The sequence below is a fragment of the Centropristis striata genome, chromosome 11 (genome assembly GCF_030273125.1).
Source record: "Centropristis striata isolate RG_2023a ecotype Rhode Island chromosome 11, C.striata_1.0, whole genome shotgun sequence".
NCBI classification, from domain to species: Eukaryota; Metazoa; Chordata; class Actinopteri; order Perciformes; family Serranidae; genus Centropristis; species Centropristis striata.
In genome coordinates this window covers 17,413,362-17,433,142 of record NC_081527.1, presented here as the reverse complement: position 1 = coordinate 17,433,142, position 19,781 = coordinate 17,413,362, and the positions used below count along the sequence as shown (strand labels likewise).

Below are 19,781 nucleotides of genomic sequence, written 5' to 3'. Positions count from 1 at the left end.
CATATAACAAATCCAGTTGGACATTTTTATTCATTTCACTTGATGATGACACAAAATGCAATATAGCAAGAACACGGTGTTATGCCGCACATACATAATGAGCAACCTCATGTTCTACTGAAAGAGCTTTTTTATTCATATCTTTTGAATGATTCACATTTGGGTAGTTACTTTTTTTTTTTTTTTTAAATAAACAAATTATAATCTTCACAAAAATATTCTATCCTTTACATTTTCCAGATTTTTGTAGAAGTGCTTCACAAACTAAAATACATAGATAACACCAATAGTTCACAACAAGGTGTTTGCTTTTCCATGAATCAGTTCTCTGGACATGCAAAAAAAAAGCTCAGCACAAGAGGGAGAGCTTTGGCAGAGAAACTGGTCCTTTTGAGGAGCTGTGTCACAAATAATGAAGGTTAACACTGTATAAGGGAGTGCTGTGTATCTGTACACAAGTGTTTACTCTCCTGCTACTCCATATATATTTCTGCTGAAATGGAACATTTAAACCATTTGCATGCATTTGTTTCACCCACAAAAAAACAAGAACTTGTTGAGGCTTTCCTAACAATATGGAATAGAAATCCAGAGCCAAACAAAGGCTTTCTGAAGAGAAATGCTGTTGTGCACTTTTGTTGTAGCCCTCATTAGTTTGATCCTGATATCTCAGTCTAAGGCAGCTTTCCTTTCAAAGGAAATCAGGGTTTTAATGTCTTTTTAAACCAGCTCAAAACTGACAAGAAGACATCACAGTGATGGGGAACAGATACTTTTTATGCAATCTGAAAATCTAAACTCAGTGTCAGACTTCTTGGCTTGCCTATATTGTGTATACAAGGTCCAGTGGAAGTTAACTTAATGTTTCTCATAACAGGCTTTACAAATAGGAATTCAGTACTGTGAAATTAATATGGTTCCATTTGTAAAACATTCTTGTCTTGGGTCCCACTGCAGATACAAATCCATGATTATAAATATCATTATGGTGCATTTTATGCCTTACATTGAGGTAAGTCCCTAATCCACTCAACTGCATTACACTGTATACGAATTACTGAAAATATCAACATGACCTTTAAACTGAGTTTCGACTACCTTTAATGTAAGTCTACGTGTGAAATCAGGAAAGAATGTATTAACATTCACAGCATTTATGTTGGTGTGATAACAGATGTTTGTGAAACAACGCTTCCATGATCCAACATTGCATTCCATATACTGTTAAACACTGTTGTTCGTTACAAATGTATTGTTGCATGTAATCACTTAAAAAGAAGAATAAATGCAGAGAATTAAATCTCAGGTGAGAGGATATTGCTTTGGGACCCCTGTGACCTATAATATCTTATGCCCCCAAAACAAGTTCAGCACTGAGTACGGCACACAAAATGCCAAATGTCACTACAAACGTACCTGTACAGTTCACTGTTGACCTTTCACATCTAATCTTTACGTTTTCAGAACAAATTAACAATCATATTTTTCATTCCAGCCCTCTGAAATCACTGCCGACAGGTGAGGTTTCCACCAGCCAGAGAAGCAGTGAAAGATAAATGTTCATAGTTTCAGACAGTGTTGATAATGCCCCACTTTAAAAACAAAGACCTGTAGGAGAAAAACAGCACAAGAGAGGTAGGAATTTGAATTCCGAAACCTATGAGCCACAAACACTTGGATGTTTTATTAACTTTGCATGCTAATCACCAGTTGGCTGCACAGCAAGAAGATCAAAAGCATACTGTTCACAACCAGAAATATGGCACCACGTAAACTAGAGGACACGATCACACTCAGCAAGCCCTCAGCCAAGAAGAATATTTACACTGGCAGCACACGGCCTTGGAAGAGTTTCTGCTCTGCTAGGTGACCACTTCTTCACGTGGCAGGTTGAGCCTCACCTCCCCTCCTGCTGCTGTGGAGGCTGAGTAGACTGCAGTGGCGGAAACAGACGAAGGGCCGTTAGTCTCCATGGTGAAGAGCTTGCAGGGCCCTGGTAGGGCCACATCAGGAGCCTCCATTTCTGGGCTGGATGCCCGGGATGATCCAGGGGATGACGTGGGACTTAGCTGCACAGCTGTAGTATCCTGCAGCGTGTGCTCACTGGTCTCTATTTCGAACGCTGCCCCGCCAGCCAGCCCGCCATGTCCCATCAGCCCGCCACCCCTGCCGCCCACCTTCGACCTCCGTGAGCTGTGGGGAGGGGGGAGGCGGCTGCACACGCAACAAGCCCCGAAAAAGGAAAAGGCCACCAGCAGAAGGATAGGTCCGATGATGATTGGGGGATTGGCAGAAGGCACCAGTGTGCTGAAGGCGAACGCTCCCACCAGGGTGATGTTGAGTCCAGCCAGCATGATGCATAGGCCACAGGCACAGCAGAGGGCCGGAGAGGGCAGGCCATGAGGGCGAGACTTCCTCCTCGTCTTCTTCTGGGGCTCCTTCTTAGGTACAGGGGTGCCGCTGTTTCTGTCAGTGATGACCATGTCTTCACCTCCAGAATCTCTCTCCAGAATCTCTCTTCCGCTGAGTTGTCAAATCTCCTTGTGTTTCAGTCCAAACTCTTCCCCATGGCAATGTTTAAATAAAATCACAGCCAGGAAACGTCTTTGTCTGTAATTGACAAGGCATGACAGCTGAGTTAGATACACAAAATAATAATAGAAACTCATTACACCGCTCTTGTTCTGTGCACCAGCGTCACTGCACTGCTATCTAATGATCACTGTGGGTATAGTGAAGTGTCTTCTCTGTGTAATCCATGAGCTATGAACATGCATCTGCCCGACACATTACACATGTCATGATACATATATAATCTAAAAGCAGAATACACCGGCCTGCATGTAGGTGATCTGTGCAGTTAAAGTGGTTCTTACAGTATAGCTGTAGTCTATACTGGTGACACCAGAAGCTTGTGGAAGAACTGCTGAAATATTTAAAAATGAACAATGTTTTTAAATAGGAATTAACTCACACAGTCAAAATTATATGCATGCACACTGTGACACTTGTACCACCATTAAAAGTCATAAGTGCTTTTTACTAATTAGGCCAGACACTATTAGCAAGAACATGTTTTTTATGCACTGGACAATTCTGCATCCATAACATGTTTTCTTTCAGACCAGTGCAAAGATAAAAATCCAGAATACACATTTATGTGTTTATTTTACGACACGTTGTGTACTTTTGTCTGTAGATTTCACCCCAATTCACCAAATATTACCATTAGATAATGCTTAACTTTTATATTTCAAAAAATACTATTTCAGAAAACATGTAATTTAAAAAAAATCAATCAACTAAGAAAGTTTGATGGTGATATATATTAATTCCTTTTCACTGTTCACCTGTAGTGTCAAAAAAAGAAGTGTGACATTTTTTAATACAAATCAAAATTCATTTTTCTTTTTCGAACTCTGATCCAGAAATCTTCACGTCAGTAAAACTTACACAAATCAAATCAGCTATATTCTGAAGGTTTTAACAGAGAGGTTTGTTCATAAACCATTCATAGCCTGATTTATATAATTTTATTATTTTATTTATTTATTTTATCCCTAAAACATTTTTTTTTCATGGACGTTGACAGTATTTTATTTTTATTTGTTGATTAAGAGATAAGAAGAAATATCCAAAGTTCTCTCTGTAAAAACCTTTGACTCTAATATGTCAACAAGATAACATTATAAAAACCTGGCTTTGTCCAATGTTCAGATTTCTGTTCTGGAAATGCATGCAAATTAACACATATTTAATAAGAAATGCACCATTTGCATATTTAAACATAATATTTCAGAAAACTTGTCATACAAAACACAATTGTTTTAATGTAGGTAACTGTAACATTAGTATAAAAAAAATGCTACCCAAATCACCTGTGGTGTCTCCGTCTTACCATTATCAGAATTGCTATTTATTTTATCTTGTTATATGAAATGTGGGCAGTGGCACTGCAGCTGCTTCATTTGTGCCATGCTAGGCCACTGTGTGAATGGCATTTCAGTATTTAGTTGCAATCTAATCAGCCCTGTTATTCAACTGTGCATCCATTCAATACAATAGTGCAAAAAAAGAGGGGATGTGGGGAAAGGATTTTCAGTTTGTAATTCTATGACCCTGAATATATTACATACAGTACGTTTGATTATGAACTAGGCTTTGTGAAGAACACATTTAAATGCAAGCCTACTGCACTGATGGTGTTGCATTCCTGTAAAAGTAACCCATAAAAATCCCCTTACCCTTTATGTCGATGAACTGATGGTCTTTCCATTGTCTGATGAGTAGATTTTCACCGAGATTCCCAGTCTAATTACCGGGTGTAATTGCTGAGAGGTTGAAAGGACGCATTAACACCAAACGAGGGATTTTCATCCTGCTTTCGTTGCTTCATAGTCATGAGGGCACAAGTCATGACAGCCATTCAATCAGCGGCCATGGAAACACAAAAGCAAAGCGATGCGACCTGCTGAAGGATAAAACATCCGAAGGGAAGAGAGGAAAGATCACTTAGGTGAGATGGCATTTCTTCTGAGTTGACACACAGACGCAACAGCCGCGCGCTGCTCCTGATGTGGACCGATACGCACGTAGCACCTGACAGGTCATCCTCCTGCAACGGAAATGGAGGGAAAACCGCTATTATATGCGAGGCATGTCTCCGGCAGTCGGTGTGATATCGTCATATTTCATTATAACATAAATTTTATTTTTCGCGCAGAGCACCTCCTCTCCTCTGTGGACCTCTGGATGCGACTCTCTCCTGCATCCTCCTCACCGATCCATCCTTCACCGTCTTCAACCTGGTGTGTGTGTGTGTGTGTGTGTGTGTGATGATGACGATGATGATGATAAAGGAGAAGGTTGTTGCACCTTGTAACTCAGCCAGCTCACCTTTATTTACTTGTTGCAGCTTTTTCAAGAAGAGCATGTAAATGTTTCATCCACAATCACTGCTTGAGGCTATTAGTATTTTCAAAGTATTTATTTTAATATAATTCTTTTTTTTTCTTTTCTTTCTTTAAAAAAATTGTTAATGGTTTATTGTTATATTATATTTCAAGTTCTTTCTTGTTTTCTCTTCTTTGTATATTACTGTATACAAGGGTGGGCTGGGGATTGTAAAGCACATTCCCTGTATGTCCATGCTCCTGACATTGCCATCCTGTTGATTCCACACTGCACAAAATAATATGCACGCTGCACAAATATATATATATATATAATAAATAAAATAAATGGTCAAAAGTCCCCCAATAAACCAACATAAATTAATATAATCCAATTTATTAGTAGAGTTCAAAAGGTCAAAGGTCAAATTGTCCAATGGAGGAGTCTTTCTGACAGAGGTAAAAAAAAAAGAAAAAAAACATTAAATGTAATCCTGTAGGAGGATAAACACCATTTGGCTACTCAACAGCTGATAAATGCTTACAAAGTATCACTTATTAACCATAATAAACTTTACCTGGTGAAATTAGCACCAATAATACCTTTGAACTGGGGTCAGCAGTTTATTCATTGGGCAAAGATTCCATAATAACCTTAAAGCATATTGTGAATCTATAGTCTGAGAGATAACTAGACTTCTGCACTTCTTTTTTGCTCTGTTTTCAGGCTTTAGAAAATCTAGCCTGTGACGGGAGACTTGGTGTTCTTGTTAACTGTTCTACAAATGCAGATGCACATACATGTCCCTTCAGATGATGAAAGCCTGATTCAGTAGCGGAAAATCCTGCAGAAAAAGCTGCTATTCCAACATTGACAACAGCTGCAAATGGACCAAAAAAAGGAATACAGACCTATCAAAAGAGTCTAAAGGAGAGTCTGACAATTAAAACAACAAACCATGAATGACACGAATGTAGTGTTTTTTGTTTCAAGCCATTCATATTAGATTTGAGGTTTATTTAAAACTCTTTGCATGTTTAAAATGTCAGTTAATGTGTAAAAGAGAGTATTTCCAGCACAACTTCACTGACTTCCCAGCTGATTCAATCATTACCGGATTAATGAATGGGCAGTTAACAGCATCCAATCAGCCTACTCTACCTCATATAGGTCCAGTTTGTAATCAGCTGATTTAATGGGCTGCTAAATGAACATGTATTGTTGGTAGCGTCCTCTAGTGACCATAGTAATCATTAGTAATTATGCCCAGATCGGGTGGACTTCCAAGGTGCATAGAGAAGGTAAATATCTGAAGAGGTAAAACTCCTTAGAAGACAACAAAAACACCCTTACTATCTATAAACTAAAAAGACCATAAACATAGTAAATGTAGTTTGCATCCCAACGCAAAATTACTTTAAACCACCTTTCTTTCAGGGTAATGAAAAAAATGTGGTTTAAATGTTCCAGTTTTGTTTTTAAGGTGAGTTTTACTGCCTTAGCATGGTGGGAAACGTATCTGGGTACAGCTGAATGATTTATAGGTGATAATATTGTTTACACATTATGGTTTTAATTCCGCCTTTTATTGAGGGGAGTTTTAACTGTCAATCACTTTAACCCATTCTGAATTGTGTGCAATTAAGCATTTGTTACGCGTCCCCTCTGTTATTAAACATCACACAGACGCAGAGGGATTGTGATTTGAGGCCTCTCAATCAGACTGCTGGTTGTCATCAAGGCACTGCAGACTCCTCGGGCTCCTGTTGCCGACAATATTCAGCCTCACAACATGCCACAGTTTTTGTCAGAGCACAGCGTTTTTCCCCACGCCACTTTCCATGCAGCAGCCATTCTGCCTGTGCTGTCCTGAATATCAATGTATTATGTTTCACGGCGGGGGTGCAGTTCGCTGTGTGCATGTAGCGGATGTAGCTGTGTGTGTGTCTGTCTGTACACATGTATTCCAATTTGTGTGCTCATGACAAATGCAAGCAGGGGAACTCCAGCTAAATCTTGCATGAGTCCCATCATCACATAACGACCATAATCATTTGTTAATTGGTGTCTGAGAACATTGTGAGATGATGAGATGAGCTGCACATAAGTGAGACCACTGGGTTTAATTTGCTTCATTCATTGGCAGGAAGTTTGGAAATACTTCCTTCACAATCACAATTCAATCTTTGGAGATGTTTTATTAGATCACATTAGTACAATATTATGAGCCAATCTCAACAAACAGGCAAATTAAGCTGATATTATGTTCTGTTCTGCAGATATCAATACCCTTTGTCCCACATTTGAAAGAAACCCAATGAAGAAGATTTAGCAGGGAAGTTCAATAATATTGGTCACTGGTCAGTTCAGGTGATGACATCATGGCAGGTCTTGATCAGTAGGTTGCTGCTTAAGTTTTCGTCTAGATAAGACGTCTGGCATGTCTGTAGATGCCCTGCAACACACCAGAGCATGACTCACATAAGCAAGGGGTGTTGTATCGTCTGTTAGAGTCTGTCTGTTTGTCAGATGAAACTGAACTAGAAACATCTCTATAATAATTAGTGTATTGGTATGAGCATTTGTACTGTTTTAAGAGTATGAGAGATTGCCCAGTTAACCTGCTATTTTCTTCCAGAGGTAGAAATCAAAAGACTTAAAGGGGACATATCATGAAAAACTCACTTGTGTACATATATTTGGATATCTGTACTTCCTACTAACCGACAAACTGTGAAATAGGACAACATTCAGTGTTTTGTGGACTGCTTAATTCAGGAAACATTGGATTTAACAAGCTATTTAGATTTGTCATATGTAGGCTCATTAGAATATACCGCCCACCCATGGCTTGAGAACTACCTTTGCAATGGTGTGCATATTTTTCTCACATAAGAGCAGATTGGGCTATTTTGGGAGGGGGCAGGTGTTAAAATGGGGCATTTCAGACTGAGGATGAATAGAGGTATATTAGGGCAGACAGTATGAGAAAAATCTTGTTTTTTGATTATTTAAAGCATGTTCCAGTAGAAACCCAAATCACAAGTAAGGACATGAAAATGAGCATAATATGTTCTCTTTAACTGGACAGGCACTCTGAGAGAGTAGACCTCTGCCAGTAGTTTTTATATAATCCTGCTGATAAACAGACAAACAAACTGAACTGAAAACACAATTTTGCTATAATAAAAAAATATATAAAGAAATATAAGGATGAGATTCACTTCCTCATGTTGCATGACCTAATTAACACCATGCAATTTATAGTTAGTGATTCATCATTTTGTTCATGAATCAGTGCAACAGCTTCATCTTGTCAAAGTAAACTGAGTTTGTGGTATATCATCACTTTTCTCTTTTTAACAAGAGCATAAAAAATGGCTCCTGGACATACATATAGAAAGATCAGCAAGAATCCGATTAATTAGGCATCAAATCACGTATATCAAATCCATATCAACTCATACTTCAGAGTGACTGCCTCAAACACAAAATTGACTCTGTGAGATGAAAGCAGACACACAGTGTAGGTCAAATAACTGCATTACTTTGAAGTCTCCGTCTGGCAGGGCATCATAATCTCATAACAGTTAAATAAAAACATGAACACATTCCTACTGAACATTATCCAAGAAAATGTGTTAGTTAAATTGATAGGATAGGATAGTTCACTGCTAACGGCTTTATGGAAATTTGTCACTTTAGGTCTTCAGTTAATTCATTTTGGGGGCATCTACATTAGAATGTGTGATGTATCCAAAATATTCCTGCAATATTTGTTGACAAATGACATAGATTGATAGAAGCAACTTTGTTAAGGTTAGGGAAAGATCACTGTCATAGTTTAAAGAAAATAATGTTGACTGTTGGCAAGAAGCACGTGCCTGTGTTTTACCTGTGCAGGTATTCTTTTAGTGTGAGTGTCTCTTACCAAGAATAATATTTATATGGAACAGTACAGCGAAACCTAAATAAGGAATACTTGCATTCAGGAGGTTAAAAGCACTTTGAGATCAAGGAAATACATGGATTGTATACAAGAAGTAGACCCAGCCACCATGACCTTCACCCATTTGTGGACTACGGTTTTGAAGCCTTGAGTTTGGTATTTTTTGCCACATTAGCTTTTTGGAGCCATGATTTTATTTTGACAAGAGGATGGAGCTGGGGACCTGTTGTACACAGGTTACAAAAGGCCAGGTACCGTTAGCATAGCAAATGCTACCAGCTAACAATAGCATTAGGTAGCTAGCTAGCTTGGTTAGCAAGGTGCATCTGTAATTTATGTTTACTCTGATATTAACTGGGATTTTGGTTTGTGAAAAATGCACTAACTGTAAAAAAAAAAAAATTATACATTGCTACGCCTTTATCCTGATTGAGAGGTTTATGTTGTAATGAATTGTCTGACACGAGATAGGATTCCCTGTTTTATCATCTGTTTTAAATAGGACCATAATTTACATTATGCTGTATTGGAGAAGACTTAAAACTAGTGATTGGGACATTCTGACCATGTTTACTGAGGTAATAAATCAGGTGATAGGTAGAATAAATTCTCCTAAACTTCTGTACAGACCAGTGGAGTTGCCACCTGTTGGCCACTAGAAAAAATGCAGGTTTAAGGCACTTCAGCAGTGACTTAACTTCTGGTAACTGTTTTTACGTACCCCTCATCTGGGTTGGTCTCAGCCATCGGTCCACCTTCCACAAAAGTTCCCATTCGACTCTTAGAACGCTCCAGGTTCAGTTGACTCTGAGTCCCTGCAGAGCACAAGAGGGAATATCAACATGCTGCAACATTCAGTATAACATTTTATGATTCACCAGTCTGTGGATGTCTGAGAGTTGCATTGTGCTATGATGGTTGGCAGGTGAGAGAAAACATAGAGGATAGAGATACTTGGATTGTCCATTATGTAGTCACTATTCACCTATCTGTCTAGATAAAAGCCTCTAAAAAATAAAGAAGAAAACACCCATCATATAAGTGTATGTGTTCAGTTAAATAGTATTAACAGAGGGAATTGCTGTGTGAGGAAAAGAAGGGAAAAATTGGATTTCAGTTATTTACTCCATAGATACTAACTCACTCAAAAACTAACTCATTTTTCTCATTTAACCAGTGAACTCTATCAGAAACATTTGGGTTTGATTTAAAAAAAAATTGCATGTGATTTCTGTAAAAAATGTATGAATAAAATTCATTTCTCATGCACAAACACCAGTGTGTCAAAACTCTCTTTTAGAAATTATCATGGTTGTTTGTTAACTTTAAATGTCTCTTTTTTTATATTTTTATATTTTATATTTTTATTGGCACACAAACATGTATGTCTTCTTTTCAAGTTCTATTTATCTATTTGTCTGGCTGGTTGCTCAGTACTAAAACAAAGTTTCTTGTGATTTGTAATGACAGTGCATTGCTATGTGATGCTAATATCAAGTATATGCTGTCTTGATTTTTTGATGAAGTAACATTTAAATGAAACTGTCGCAGGTGTTACATTAATGCAGTTTTAGTCAGATTCTATCAGCATAGTGGCTCTTTTTTCTCTTTCAGCTTTCCTTGATCTTATAATGTTTTCCATCTAGGTCAAGAAAAAAGTGGTTATGAAAGAAGAAAACATGTCAGTTTTTATTATTCAACTGCACCCCATGAGATATTAGAGAGAGATGACTGATGCTCTGCAATAACGGGAGACACAAAACCTCTCTCACTGGCGTTAACTGCTCTCCGCTGTTCAGACAGCTGGCAGATTTGCTATCAACAAGTAACCTTGACGGCTCACTATCAAATAGAAAACTGAACAACATATCTTGTTGTATGACACCTGTATGTGGTTAGCTGCCTCACTGGTGAAACATTAGGGGATATCCTCACTCACTCACCTTCTCTTCTTAGTGTCTCTACAGGTTGATCAGGAGCTGGAATGGCAGGTGTCGGATGCACTCTGAAGTTTCCTGCAAAGTTAAGACATTTTCAGAGCCAAAATTATGTTTTACTTGAAATACTTATAGGTATATAGGTTTTTCCTGTCTGTGTACTATCATTTTAATTTGATATCTTTGACATCTGGACAGGCATTAAAAATATCTACATAGGAAGCCAATCTTGTCACTGAAGTGGAAATTGTCTCCTACATACTTACTGACAAATGCAGTAAGCAGTACATACCACATATAAATCACTATAAACAGTTTGTGCATGCTCTGAAATTAACTGATTTTTGCACTTTTACATATTAAATTGAATTTGGTGTCTCAGTACTTTTGTGCAATAACAATGGAAGAATTATAATTATAATTGTAAGTTATAATTTAATATTGTTGATGTGTTACTGATTAATATATGTAAGACTGGCAGTTAGATATACCCAAAACAAATTACACTCAACTGCCACTTTATTAGGTGAAACTGTGCAACTGTTTGCTAATGCAAATATCTAATCAGCCAATCACATGGCAGCAACTCAATGCATTTAGGCATGGAGACATGGTCAAGACGACCTGCTGAAGTTCAAAGTGAGAATCAGAATGGGGAAGAAAGGGGATTTAAGTTAAGTTGTTGGTGCCAGACGGAGTATTTCAGAAACTGATGATCTACCAACCATCTCTAAGGTTTAGAGAAAATGGTCCGAACAAGAGAAAATATCCATTGAGCGGCAGTTCTGTGGGCCAAAATGCTTTGTTGACGCCAGAGGTCAGAGGAGAATTGCCAGACTGGTTGGAGACGAGTGGGAGAGATGCAACAGTTACTAAAATAACCACTTGTTACAACCAAAGTATGCAGAAGACCATCTCTGAATGCACCACACCTTGAACCTTGGAGCAGATGGGCTACAGCAACAGGACGCCGCCATTTTATTAGGTACACCTTGCTAGCTAATAAAGGAACCAGTGCATGTATTCCTCATGTTTAAACTCTACAAAGATACAAGAGCCAGTGGCACATTTCAAAAGGACTTGACGAGATAAAGCTGTTCTTGGCAGAGTACTATGAACATGCACCCTAAATCACCAAGAGATTTGAAGCTTAAACAACTAAATTCTTGCCTGAAAACAACATCAAGCTGCAACGACAGTATTTTTTTTTTTTTAAATGATAACTTACAGCTGTGCCTTTTCTCTTCCACCATTGGCAACAGATGGAAACTGTAGATAAGGTAGACTGAGACTGAGATTTTTTGTCCTACTGCATATATTGGTTTTGTTTGCATACTACTTACTACATGCTACATTTTGGTCAAATCAGTTCACACAGTTAATAACGTATGCAATTTCTAAAACAGCCGTGGTCTGGTTTGCTTATTTAGGTCATGACTGTTTCATCACAAGCTACGAAAAAAACTTCTTATAGCTGCTTTAAATTACATGTTCATATAATGAGTAAAAATATCAAACAACTTACCAAAGGATGGAAGAATATGGTTGATGTTCAGCCAGGCTTTTATGAAAGGGTAGATCGATATGAGCAGGCCTGGAAAGCAGACAGCATAATTAATTTGATGAATGATATAAAAATGCTGCTTTGTGTCCTAATTGCTATTGATTGAGTAAATAAGAAGTAAGAACAGATAAACTGCAGTGTTTGTGTGACTATTTGTCACTATTTTAGCTTCAAAGGAGATGATTACCAATCAAATTTATTCTTTGACCTGAATGTGCTCTGTAGTGGACTGATTCAAAGCCAGGAATGGAGGAAAAAATTGTGTACTGCAGGCAAAAAGAAAAAAAAAAAATCTTAAAGATATCTGCTTATCAATCTGCTAATTTAATTTGCCATAGATTACATGTGAGCCGCGCCAGAAGGTAGAAAAAATGTCTTCCCTTTTTTCATAGAAGTTCTCATACTTGCAGACATCACAACCAACAATAAGACTCTTTGATGAAATAGCCTTCAGATTATTTTTTAGTATGGTAGATACAGTGTGTGATGTTTCTTCCTGTTCAACTCCAAGTATAAAGTAATATCTGAACTGTGGGGCTTGTGTGCCTCTCAGTGGCACTCTGCTCCAATTCAACACAGTTATTGATTTCCCTTATAAGCCACAAGAGCTGGCATTAAACCATTGCAGGTCCTGAGGGTGGCTGTGATGCATGCATGTGCTTAAAATGTCATGAAACTGCAGAAGGAGTGAAAAGAATCTGCCGAGAACACTCAGTTCATACTCATTAGTCAGCCTATGTGTCGGAGGAGGCATCAAGGCACATAAGCCCCAAAACACATAATTAGATGCTACTTAGCTTCACAAGTTCTGCCAGAGTGAATGCCTCCGTCAAGCTGCTTTGCACATTTTTGATTTGCCAAATTCTTGTGCACAATAGAAACACAAATTAATTATTGAAAGCTGATCAAACCATCAGTAAGAATGCATTGCCCATTAACAATGCATGCTGATGTTGTCGTTCCTTAGATCAAAAGCCCTGCCCTTTGCTCTTTCTCTTTCTCACTTCTTTATCTTGGCAGTGCAACTCCTCAAGCTATCAGTTGGCTCCAGTTACACTGTTGTATCAAATGCTCACATGGTGTGTTTTTCAAGATCGAGGGAGGGAAAATGTCACAGGCCACAGACCTTACACTTTAGAGGGAGATAGTTCAGATTCGTTCAGGTGGGGTTGTTTGAGGTACTTATCCATAGTCAGTGAGTTGCCTAGTCAGCATGCCCCGAGTTTTGAGAAGCAGGAAGAGGTACCGACACGTAAGTGAAGCAATGTGCTTGATAGGGGCAGCAGCAAAATGTATTTTAGCCACAAAAAATTATAAATCAATATACTATATATATATATATATATATATATGTATATATATATACACATATATATATAGATAGATAGATAGATAGATAGATAGATAGATAGATAGATAGATAGATAGATAGATAGATAGATAGATTGATTGATTGATTTATTGATTTATCTTTATCAATTTAAGTTTATCACTTCCAATGACTTCTGCACACTGTCTAACCTACAAGGCATTTGTTTCTGGCAACATTTCAGGTGCTAGACTTGATCAGACAGAAAAAAGCCTTTTTTGTATTTATGATCTACTCATGCCTCTCCTAGGCACCTGTCTATGAAATAGATTTGCAAAGTTTTTCCTGTTTCCAATGACTATAAAAAAGGACATATATGACCATTGGTGTTTTAAGTTGTCAAATGTTTGCAGTTTTAAACAGATGTTTAAGGGTATTAAACATATAAACAAATGCTTAATGTTAGGTTAAGGCAACCAAACTATGTGCTAGTTTGTGCTAACATTCTTAGCCTATGTAAAATCAATCGAACAAAAAACATTTTTGCAGAAAATTAGAATATATTTAATGATATATATTTTGTATATGCTATGAATGAAAAAAATGTATTCCTTTTGTTTCCCAGTAACTAATTTATAAAGGCTGTTATGTAGAGAAGGTTTTCCTACATAGTGATATAACCTGATCCCTGTTTGACCCTGACAGAGTTGACAGTTTAGTGTGCCGGGTAACCACCAAAACATTTAAAAGTATGGCTACACTACATAATTTGATGTGGAGGAGTGGCAGCGGAACTTTATGCAACTGAATACTTGCATTCACATGAAGGGTATCAATGGAGCAGGAAAAAAAGTATCAGATTAAGTAATCTTTTGGTATCAATATAATTTAAAAGCACCCAGCCCTAATCACAGACACAAGTTATGTAAAAACAAAACAAAACACAATTGTTTTACCCATGTATGACAGCTGAAAATATGAAAAATAAAATAAAAAATAGGAAAAGTCATTTAGTATCAGGGCGATAAAGTTGTTCACACAAATCTTTCATCAATATTCAGTGAAACAATAAGATAACCAGTGACTTTTAACTATTATACAAAAACATTTTTCTAACAACCGGGTCAGTAGACCCTAAAAAGTTTCACATACACTCACCGAGGCCTCCCGCTCCCAGGAAGATACCTCCTACAGCATCAGCGTCACACTCCCTGGACACCCCAATGATGATGCAGCCCGCCACAATGCTGAGCAGGGCTGAGCCCACCCGCAGCCCATGGTACTCCCCGATACTGACGGGGTTCATTCAACAGGTGGAGACCTCCCACCTGCCCCTCATGGACACACACACACACTCACACACACTGAACAGTCCTGACACTGTGCTCCGCTTTGGGCCCTCGCTGCCACTACCAACTTCACTGTTATCTGCACAAGCCTTTCCCCTCCTGTTTTTTCACTCTCGCTGAGACAGAAACACTTTCTCTGGCAGAGCCTCCATCTCCTTTCTCCGTATCTCAAGACGTCTCATGCATCTTTAAAGATGGAGCTCTAGTTTCCATTGCCACCGAAAATTAGAAAGCTTGGGGCGCTGACTCTTATGACAGCGATACGTGTGCTACAAATCTGATCATAGCCCTCTTCCTACCAGCGCTGGCATCTTGTATCACAGACGCAGTGAATGCCTGGAGTGTAATTTAGGAACTAAGCACGCTAAAACGACAAACAGCACTAAGGTCCTAAAAGTAAGGCACAATGGTATGAGCACAAGGGCAGAGCAGCAGAGACACAAAGACAGAAGGGGGTCTGGAAAGAGAGACAGAGACAGAGTTAAAGTATGTGCTACTTGTGTGATTTGTCTGTACGCTTGAAGGGAATGTGTAATGAAAGGTTCAGAGAGTCCTCTACGGCGGGGGCCCGAGGCCATCCACAAAGGCCTGCAGTTGCCATAGGAATAGCATATCCATGGCAACAGAGGGAAAAGAGGGTTAGCAGGATTAACACCGGTGAAAAGGATAACAAATGAACTTAGTGGGGAGAAGAGAAACAGTGGCACATTTCCTGTTCAGCAAATCTGTGTTGACATATACAGTGGGAGAAGTATTCAGAAGTATTCAGATCCTATACTTAAGGGGAGATACTACAGGTGAATAGGGTTTTTTTTTTAAAACAAAAAACTTATGGATATCACCATGAAACTTCTCCAGTTTGTTATACACATTAAGACAACTTTTTTTTCCATCACAAGTTATCTGAAATGTTATCTTTAGATATGCAAATTAGGTGTGAAGTCATTAATTATGCAGTAATTTGCACATTATCTGGACAGAAATCGGAACATTGGATACAGCAAACTTCAAAGTTATTATATGTTGTTGATATTTATTTGATTCAGGGTTTAGGGTTTTTAGTCATTTCAAAAATCATAAAATACTGTCAACAGTCATATAAAATCGATTTTCGTCATGTTTTAGGAACAAAATTTTATAGTACAGAGTATGAATGATATATAGACAAACCCCTCCATAAAAACCTTAATAATATAGTCAGGAATAGAACTGATAAGTTTTGTGTATGTAAGTGTAGCTGAAGTTGAGATTTATGGTTCAGAGTTTCAGAAAACAGACGTTCCTAATGGACATGATTCCCAACAAGATCTATGTTATCTTTCGGAAGAAGGTATGGTGTTGCTGAACGGCATATCTAGTGCTAGTACTAGTGTTCACAAAAATGAACACACTCAATCAACACACCTTGAGCTATCAGGGTGAGAGGCTGAGCACACTAAAGCCATAACCATAGCTAAAGCAAATATTAGATAATAACACAAATGTATCTAAACAGTCTCTGGGGTTTCTTGCACTATATCCTCTCAAAGGATGTGGGTTTAAGGGTCTATGGCTTGCTCAATGCATTCATCATTAATAAGAAATGCAGACCGAACAAAATAGCATAGTGATTATCAAGTAATTACTTGTCTTTTCCAATGTATTAAAATGTCTTCATTCGTTTTCAAATTAAGACTGCATTATGGAATAACATACATTGACTTAACTTTGTTCCAACAACTTGGTAATTCCCTTTCAGGGAAGGGTAAGTAGAGAAAAGTTCTGCGTTGGCCGGGAATCGAACCCGGGTCAACTGCTTGGAAGGCAGCTATGCTAACCACTATACCACCAACGCCTTGTAGATACATTTTTTTAGACGCATCATGGTACTGAACAGACCTGACATGTCTTCGTGAATTAATTCACATCATTGACCCAAACGTTTTTTCTGTTGCAAGCCAGTAACGTTGCCAACGACTACCCCGCGGGGCATCTGGTATGTAAAATATGTCAGATGTTAATAGAGTTTCATATAGAAAAAATAGCGTAAATTGTATATTTAGTCAAATAACAACATCATAATCTCCCTCCGAGTACTCTTAGATACAAAGTATAAAAAGTATATCATATAGTCTGTCTATTATTATTCCAGCTGCTGATGAAATGTTCAATGTCTTGTCCAATCAGAAAGTTGTTTTGCAATTTTATTTGCTTTCAACAGCGGACTTGTAAAACATTTTAATTAATTAACCAACTGACTGATTAAATTCAGTAAATCCGCATTTTCCTTACTGTGGATGTCTAATGTCAAGTCCCGATGAAGTCCACCTGGCGGCACTGTAGGCTTCATGTAACTTAACCATGGCTGAGGATGAATGAAACAGAACATCGTGCTCCATGTATGCGTACAGCAAATGTCCTTCTCTCCGGAGATCAATAAAACATTTCTAATGTTTCTAAAAAGACATGGCCCGTACGGGGATCGAACCCGCGACCTTGGCGTTATTAGCACCACGCTCTAACCAACTGAGCTAACCGGCCACGGTTGACTATTTTGCAACTATATTGGAATATTACAGTAGAGGTAGAGCAATGGTTACTGGTGGTTTTATTTTTCTTTTAAAAAATATATATAATATAGGCGACTGACAGAGCATCCTAATGCCAAAATGTATGTCATATATTTGTTTACACTTTTTATCTCCTTAAAAAACAACTCGGTCTGTTGACGTTCACTTATGTTTATAATTTATCTATACACCTATTGTGTTTCAGACCTCGTGGCGCAACGGTAGCGCGTCTGACTCCAGATCAGAAGGTTGCGTGTTCAAATCACGTCGGGGTCAGTTCTTTTACACTTATGAAAGTAAAAATTGAACAATGCGTTAATATCGTTAGGAGACGAGACTGTGGAGGATTCATTTTTAAAAGTTGGTATAGTACATTATTTTGGCCTTACTTCACTAGTCAGACCTCTTGACTTCCCACCTGATGAAGACAATGGACAGGATCATACTGAGACCTCTGGTGGGCAAACAGCTGGACCCCCTACAGTTTCCTTATGGTGTCGCTGCTTCACCTGGAGGACAGCGGTAGCATATCAAGTCAAGTCAAGTATACTTTATTTGTCCCAACTTGGGCAATTTCTTTGCAGTCTAGATGTATAAAATACATTAAAAAAACAATACATTCCAACACACATACATACAACAGATCACAGCCTCATTATATATATATATATAAAGATAAAACAAACAAAACAATAGTGCAACAGAAGGCAATTCCAGGCGAAGTGTCAACCACATAAGTCCCCAACCTTAACATCAACAACATCATCCTCATCGTCAATATCAAACTCATCGTCATCATCATCACTATGACTATCAACATCACCATCATCGTTTAACCAGGTTCAGTTCCCTAATGGAAGTGGGGATGAATGTCTGACATTCATGACATCTATAGTCACATCTTTTGCTTCTGTTTTTGCTGCTGTGACAAGTGAATTTCCCCGTTGTGGGATCAATAAATATAGTATAATATAGAAACCAGGAATCAAACAAAGAATAAACCCAAGCAAACAAAAGATACAGCATGGAAAAATAATTAAACTTGAAATATTTCAGCTGTCGACACTACACTGTGGCACACAGTGCCATATTCTTACTTACTCGATTCCTATGGTCTATGTCTAGTACCATCAGGTTGAATGCACTTATTGTAAGTCGCTTTGGACAAAAGCGTCTGCTAAATGACATGTAATGTAATGTAATGTAATGTAATATTCACTTACAGCAGGATAGATATGAACACAAGACAACACAAAACAAAAATTGGGCTCGTCCGGGATTTGAACCCGGGACCTCTCGCACCCTAAGCGAGAATCATACCCCTAGACCAACGAGCCGATGTCGTGTACAGCGAGAGGGAGACTTCACAAAGCTCATTTCATTATTTACTTAGCAGTTAAGCGAAAGTCAATAAACTAAAGTCTCTATTTAAAACATACCTTCAATGTCCCTTGTTTGGTTTCACATTTGTTAGAAAAGCACATTGTGTTCTTTTGTAACATTTAAGAGTGACAGTAAGGTGTCGCGAAAGGCAGTCCCAAAACAGCGTTAATTATCACCATTGCGTGTTAGCTAGCTATGTAAAAATATTGTTTGTTTAATTATTGTATTAGAACTTTTTTGAAAAGTGTTACTTACCATGAGCATTTGGAATCACATACCGGAATTCATAACATTAGTTTTATTCTGTAAGGTCGAGAAACTAACAAAACCAAGCGCCACTTGTTGTATCCTTCAGTGCTGATAGCTGCGCTCATTAGCTTGGTAGCTAATGTGTCGTTTGCACCAGTTAGCAGTAGTTGCATTAAAAGCAGTTGTCTACATTTACTGTTAAAGTGTGTAAGTTCAGAGTTTAGCAACAGTTCAGCAGTAATATCAGCCTAAAGACAAATGTTTATACTGGTACTTAGGTAACTCGACAGTGATATAGTACAAGTAGTCGGTAAGTCCGCCACTAACTTTAGGTTGAGCGTTAGCTTACTGTCAAATACATACGAGTAACCATAGCAATGACCGTGTTAATTATAAACTTGGCCAGACTAGCCTATCAAGGGGCACACTTTGGTTTGCATTTGTTTGTTACAAAAAGACAGAAATTGTACAGATAAATAAAGTAAATAATAATAATTAAAAACAAACAAACAGAGAGAAGCTGTTGTTTATTTTCAATTACACTAAAATAAGAATACAATCAAATATAGAAATAACATATGGAGATTTTAAAAATACAA

At 38.0% G+C, this 19,781-nt stretch overlaps 2 protein-coding genes and 4 non-coding genes across 6 annotated transcripts; 1 reads left to right on the top strand and 5 right to left on the bottom strand.

The window, feature by feature from the left end:
- Positions 1-11: 11 nt before the first annotated feature.
- Positions 12-4,513, bottom strand: tmem275a (transmembrane protein 275a). Its single transcript, XM_059345211.1, has 2 exons — positions 4,245-4,513; positions 12-2,610 (listed from the first exon to the last, which is right to left on the bottom strand). Exon 2 carries the CDS (start codon positions 2,481-2,483, stop codon positions 1,863-1,865), a length of 621 nt encoding a protein of 206 aa, XP_059201194.1. The 5' UTR covers positions 2,484-2,610; positions 4,245-4,513; the 3' UTR covers positions 12-1,862.
- A 2,449-nt stretch (positions 4,514-6,962) lies between these two features.
- Positions 6,963-14,958, bottom strand: kncn (kinocilin). The gene is made up of 5 exons (XM_059345212.1): positions 14,811-14,958; positions 12,305-12,373; positions 10,786-10,857; positions 9,564-9,657; positions 6,963-7,348 (listed from the first exon to the last, which is right to left on the bottom strand). The coding sequence occupies exons 1-5, from the start codon at positions 14,956-14,958 to the stop codon at positions 7,273-7,275; spliced, it is 459 nt and encodes a 152-aa protein (XP_059201195.1). The 3' UTR covers positions 6,963-7,272.
- Positions 14,959-16,763: 1,805 nt separating this feature from the next.
- On the bottom strand, positions 16,764-16,835 carry trnag-ucc (transfer RNA glycine (anticodon UCC)). The gene has a single exon. It is a non-coding gene; the product is annotated as a tRNA-Gly (tRNA).
- A 612-nt stretch (positions 16,836-17,447) lies between these two features.
- On the bottom strand, positions 17,448-17,521 carry trnai-aau (transfer RNA isoleucine (anticodon AAU)). The gene has a single exon. It is a non-coding gene; the product is annotated as a tRNA-Ile (tRNA).
- Positions 17,522-17,754: 233 nt separating this feature from the next.
- trnaw-cca (transfer RNA tryptophan (anticodon CCA)) lies at positions 17,755-17,826 on the top strand. Its single transcript has one exon. It is a non-coding gene; the product is annotated as a tRNA-Trp (tRNA).
- A 989-nt stretch (positions 17,827-18,815) lies between these two features.
- trnap-agg (transfer RNA proline (anticodon AGG)) lies at positions 18,816-18,887 on the bottom strand. The gene has a single exon. It is a non-coding gene; the product is annotated as a tRNA-Pro (tRNA).
- Between the last annotated feature and the right edge of the window lie 894 nt (positions 18,888-19,781).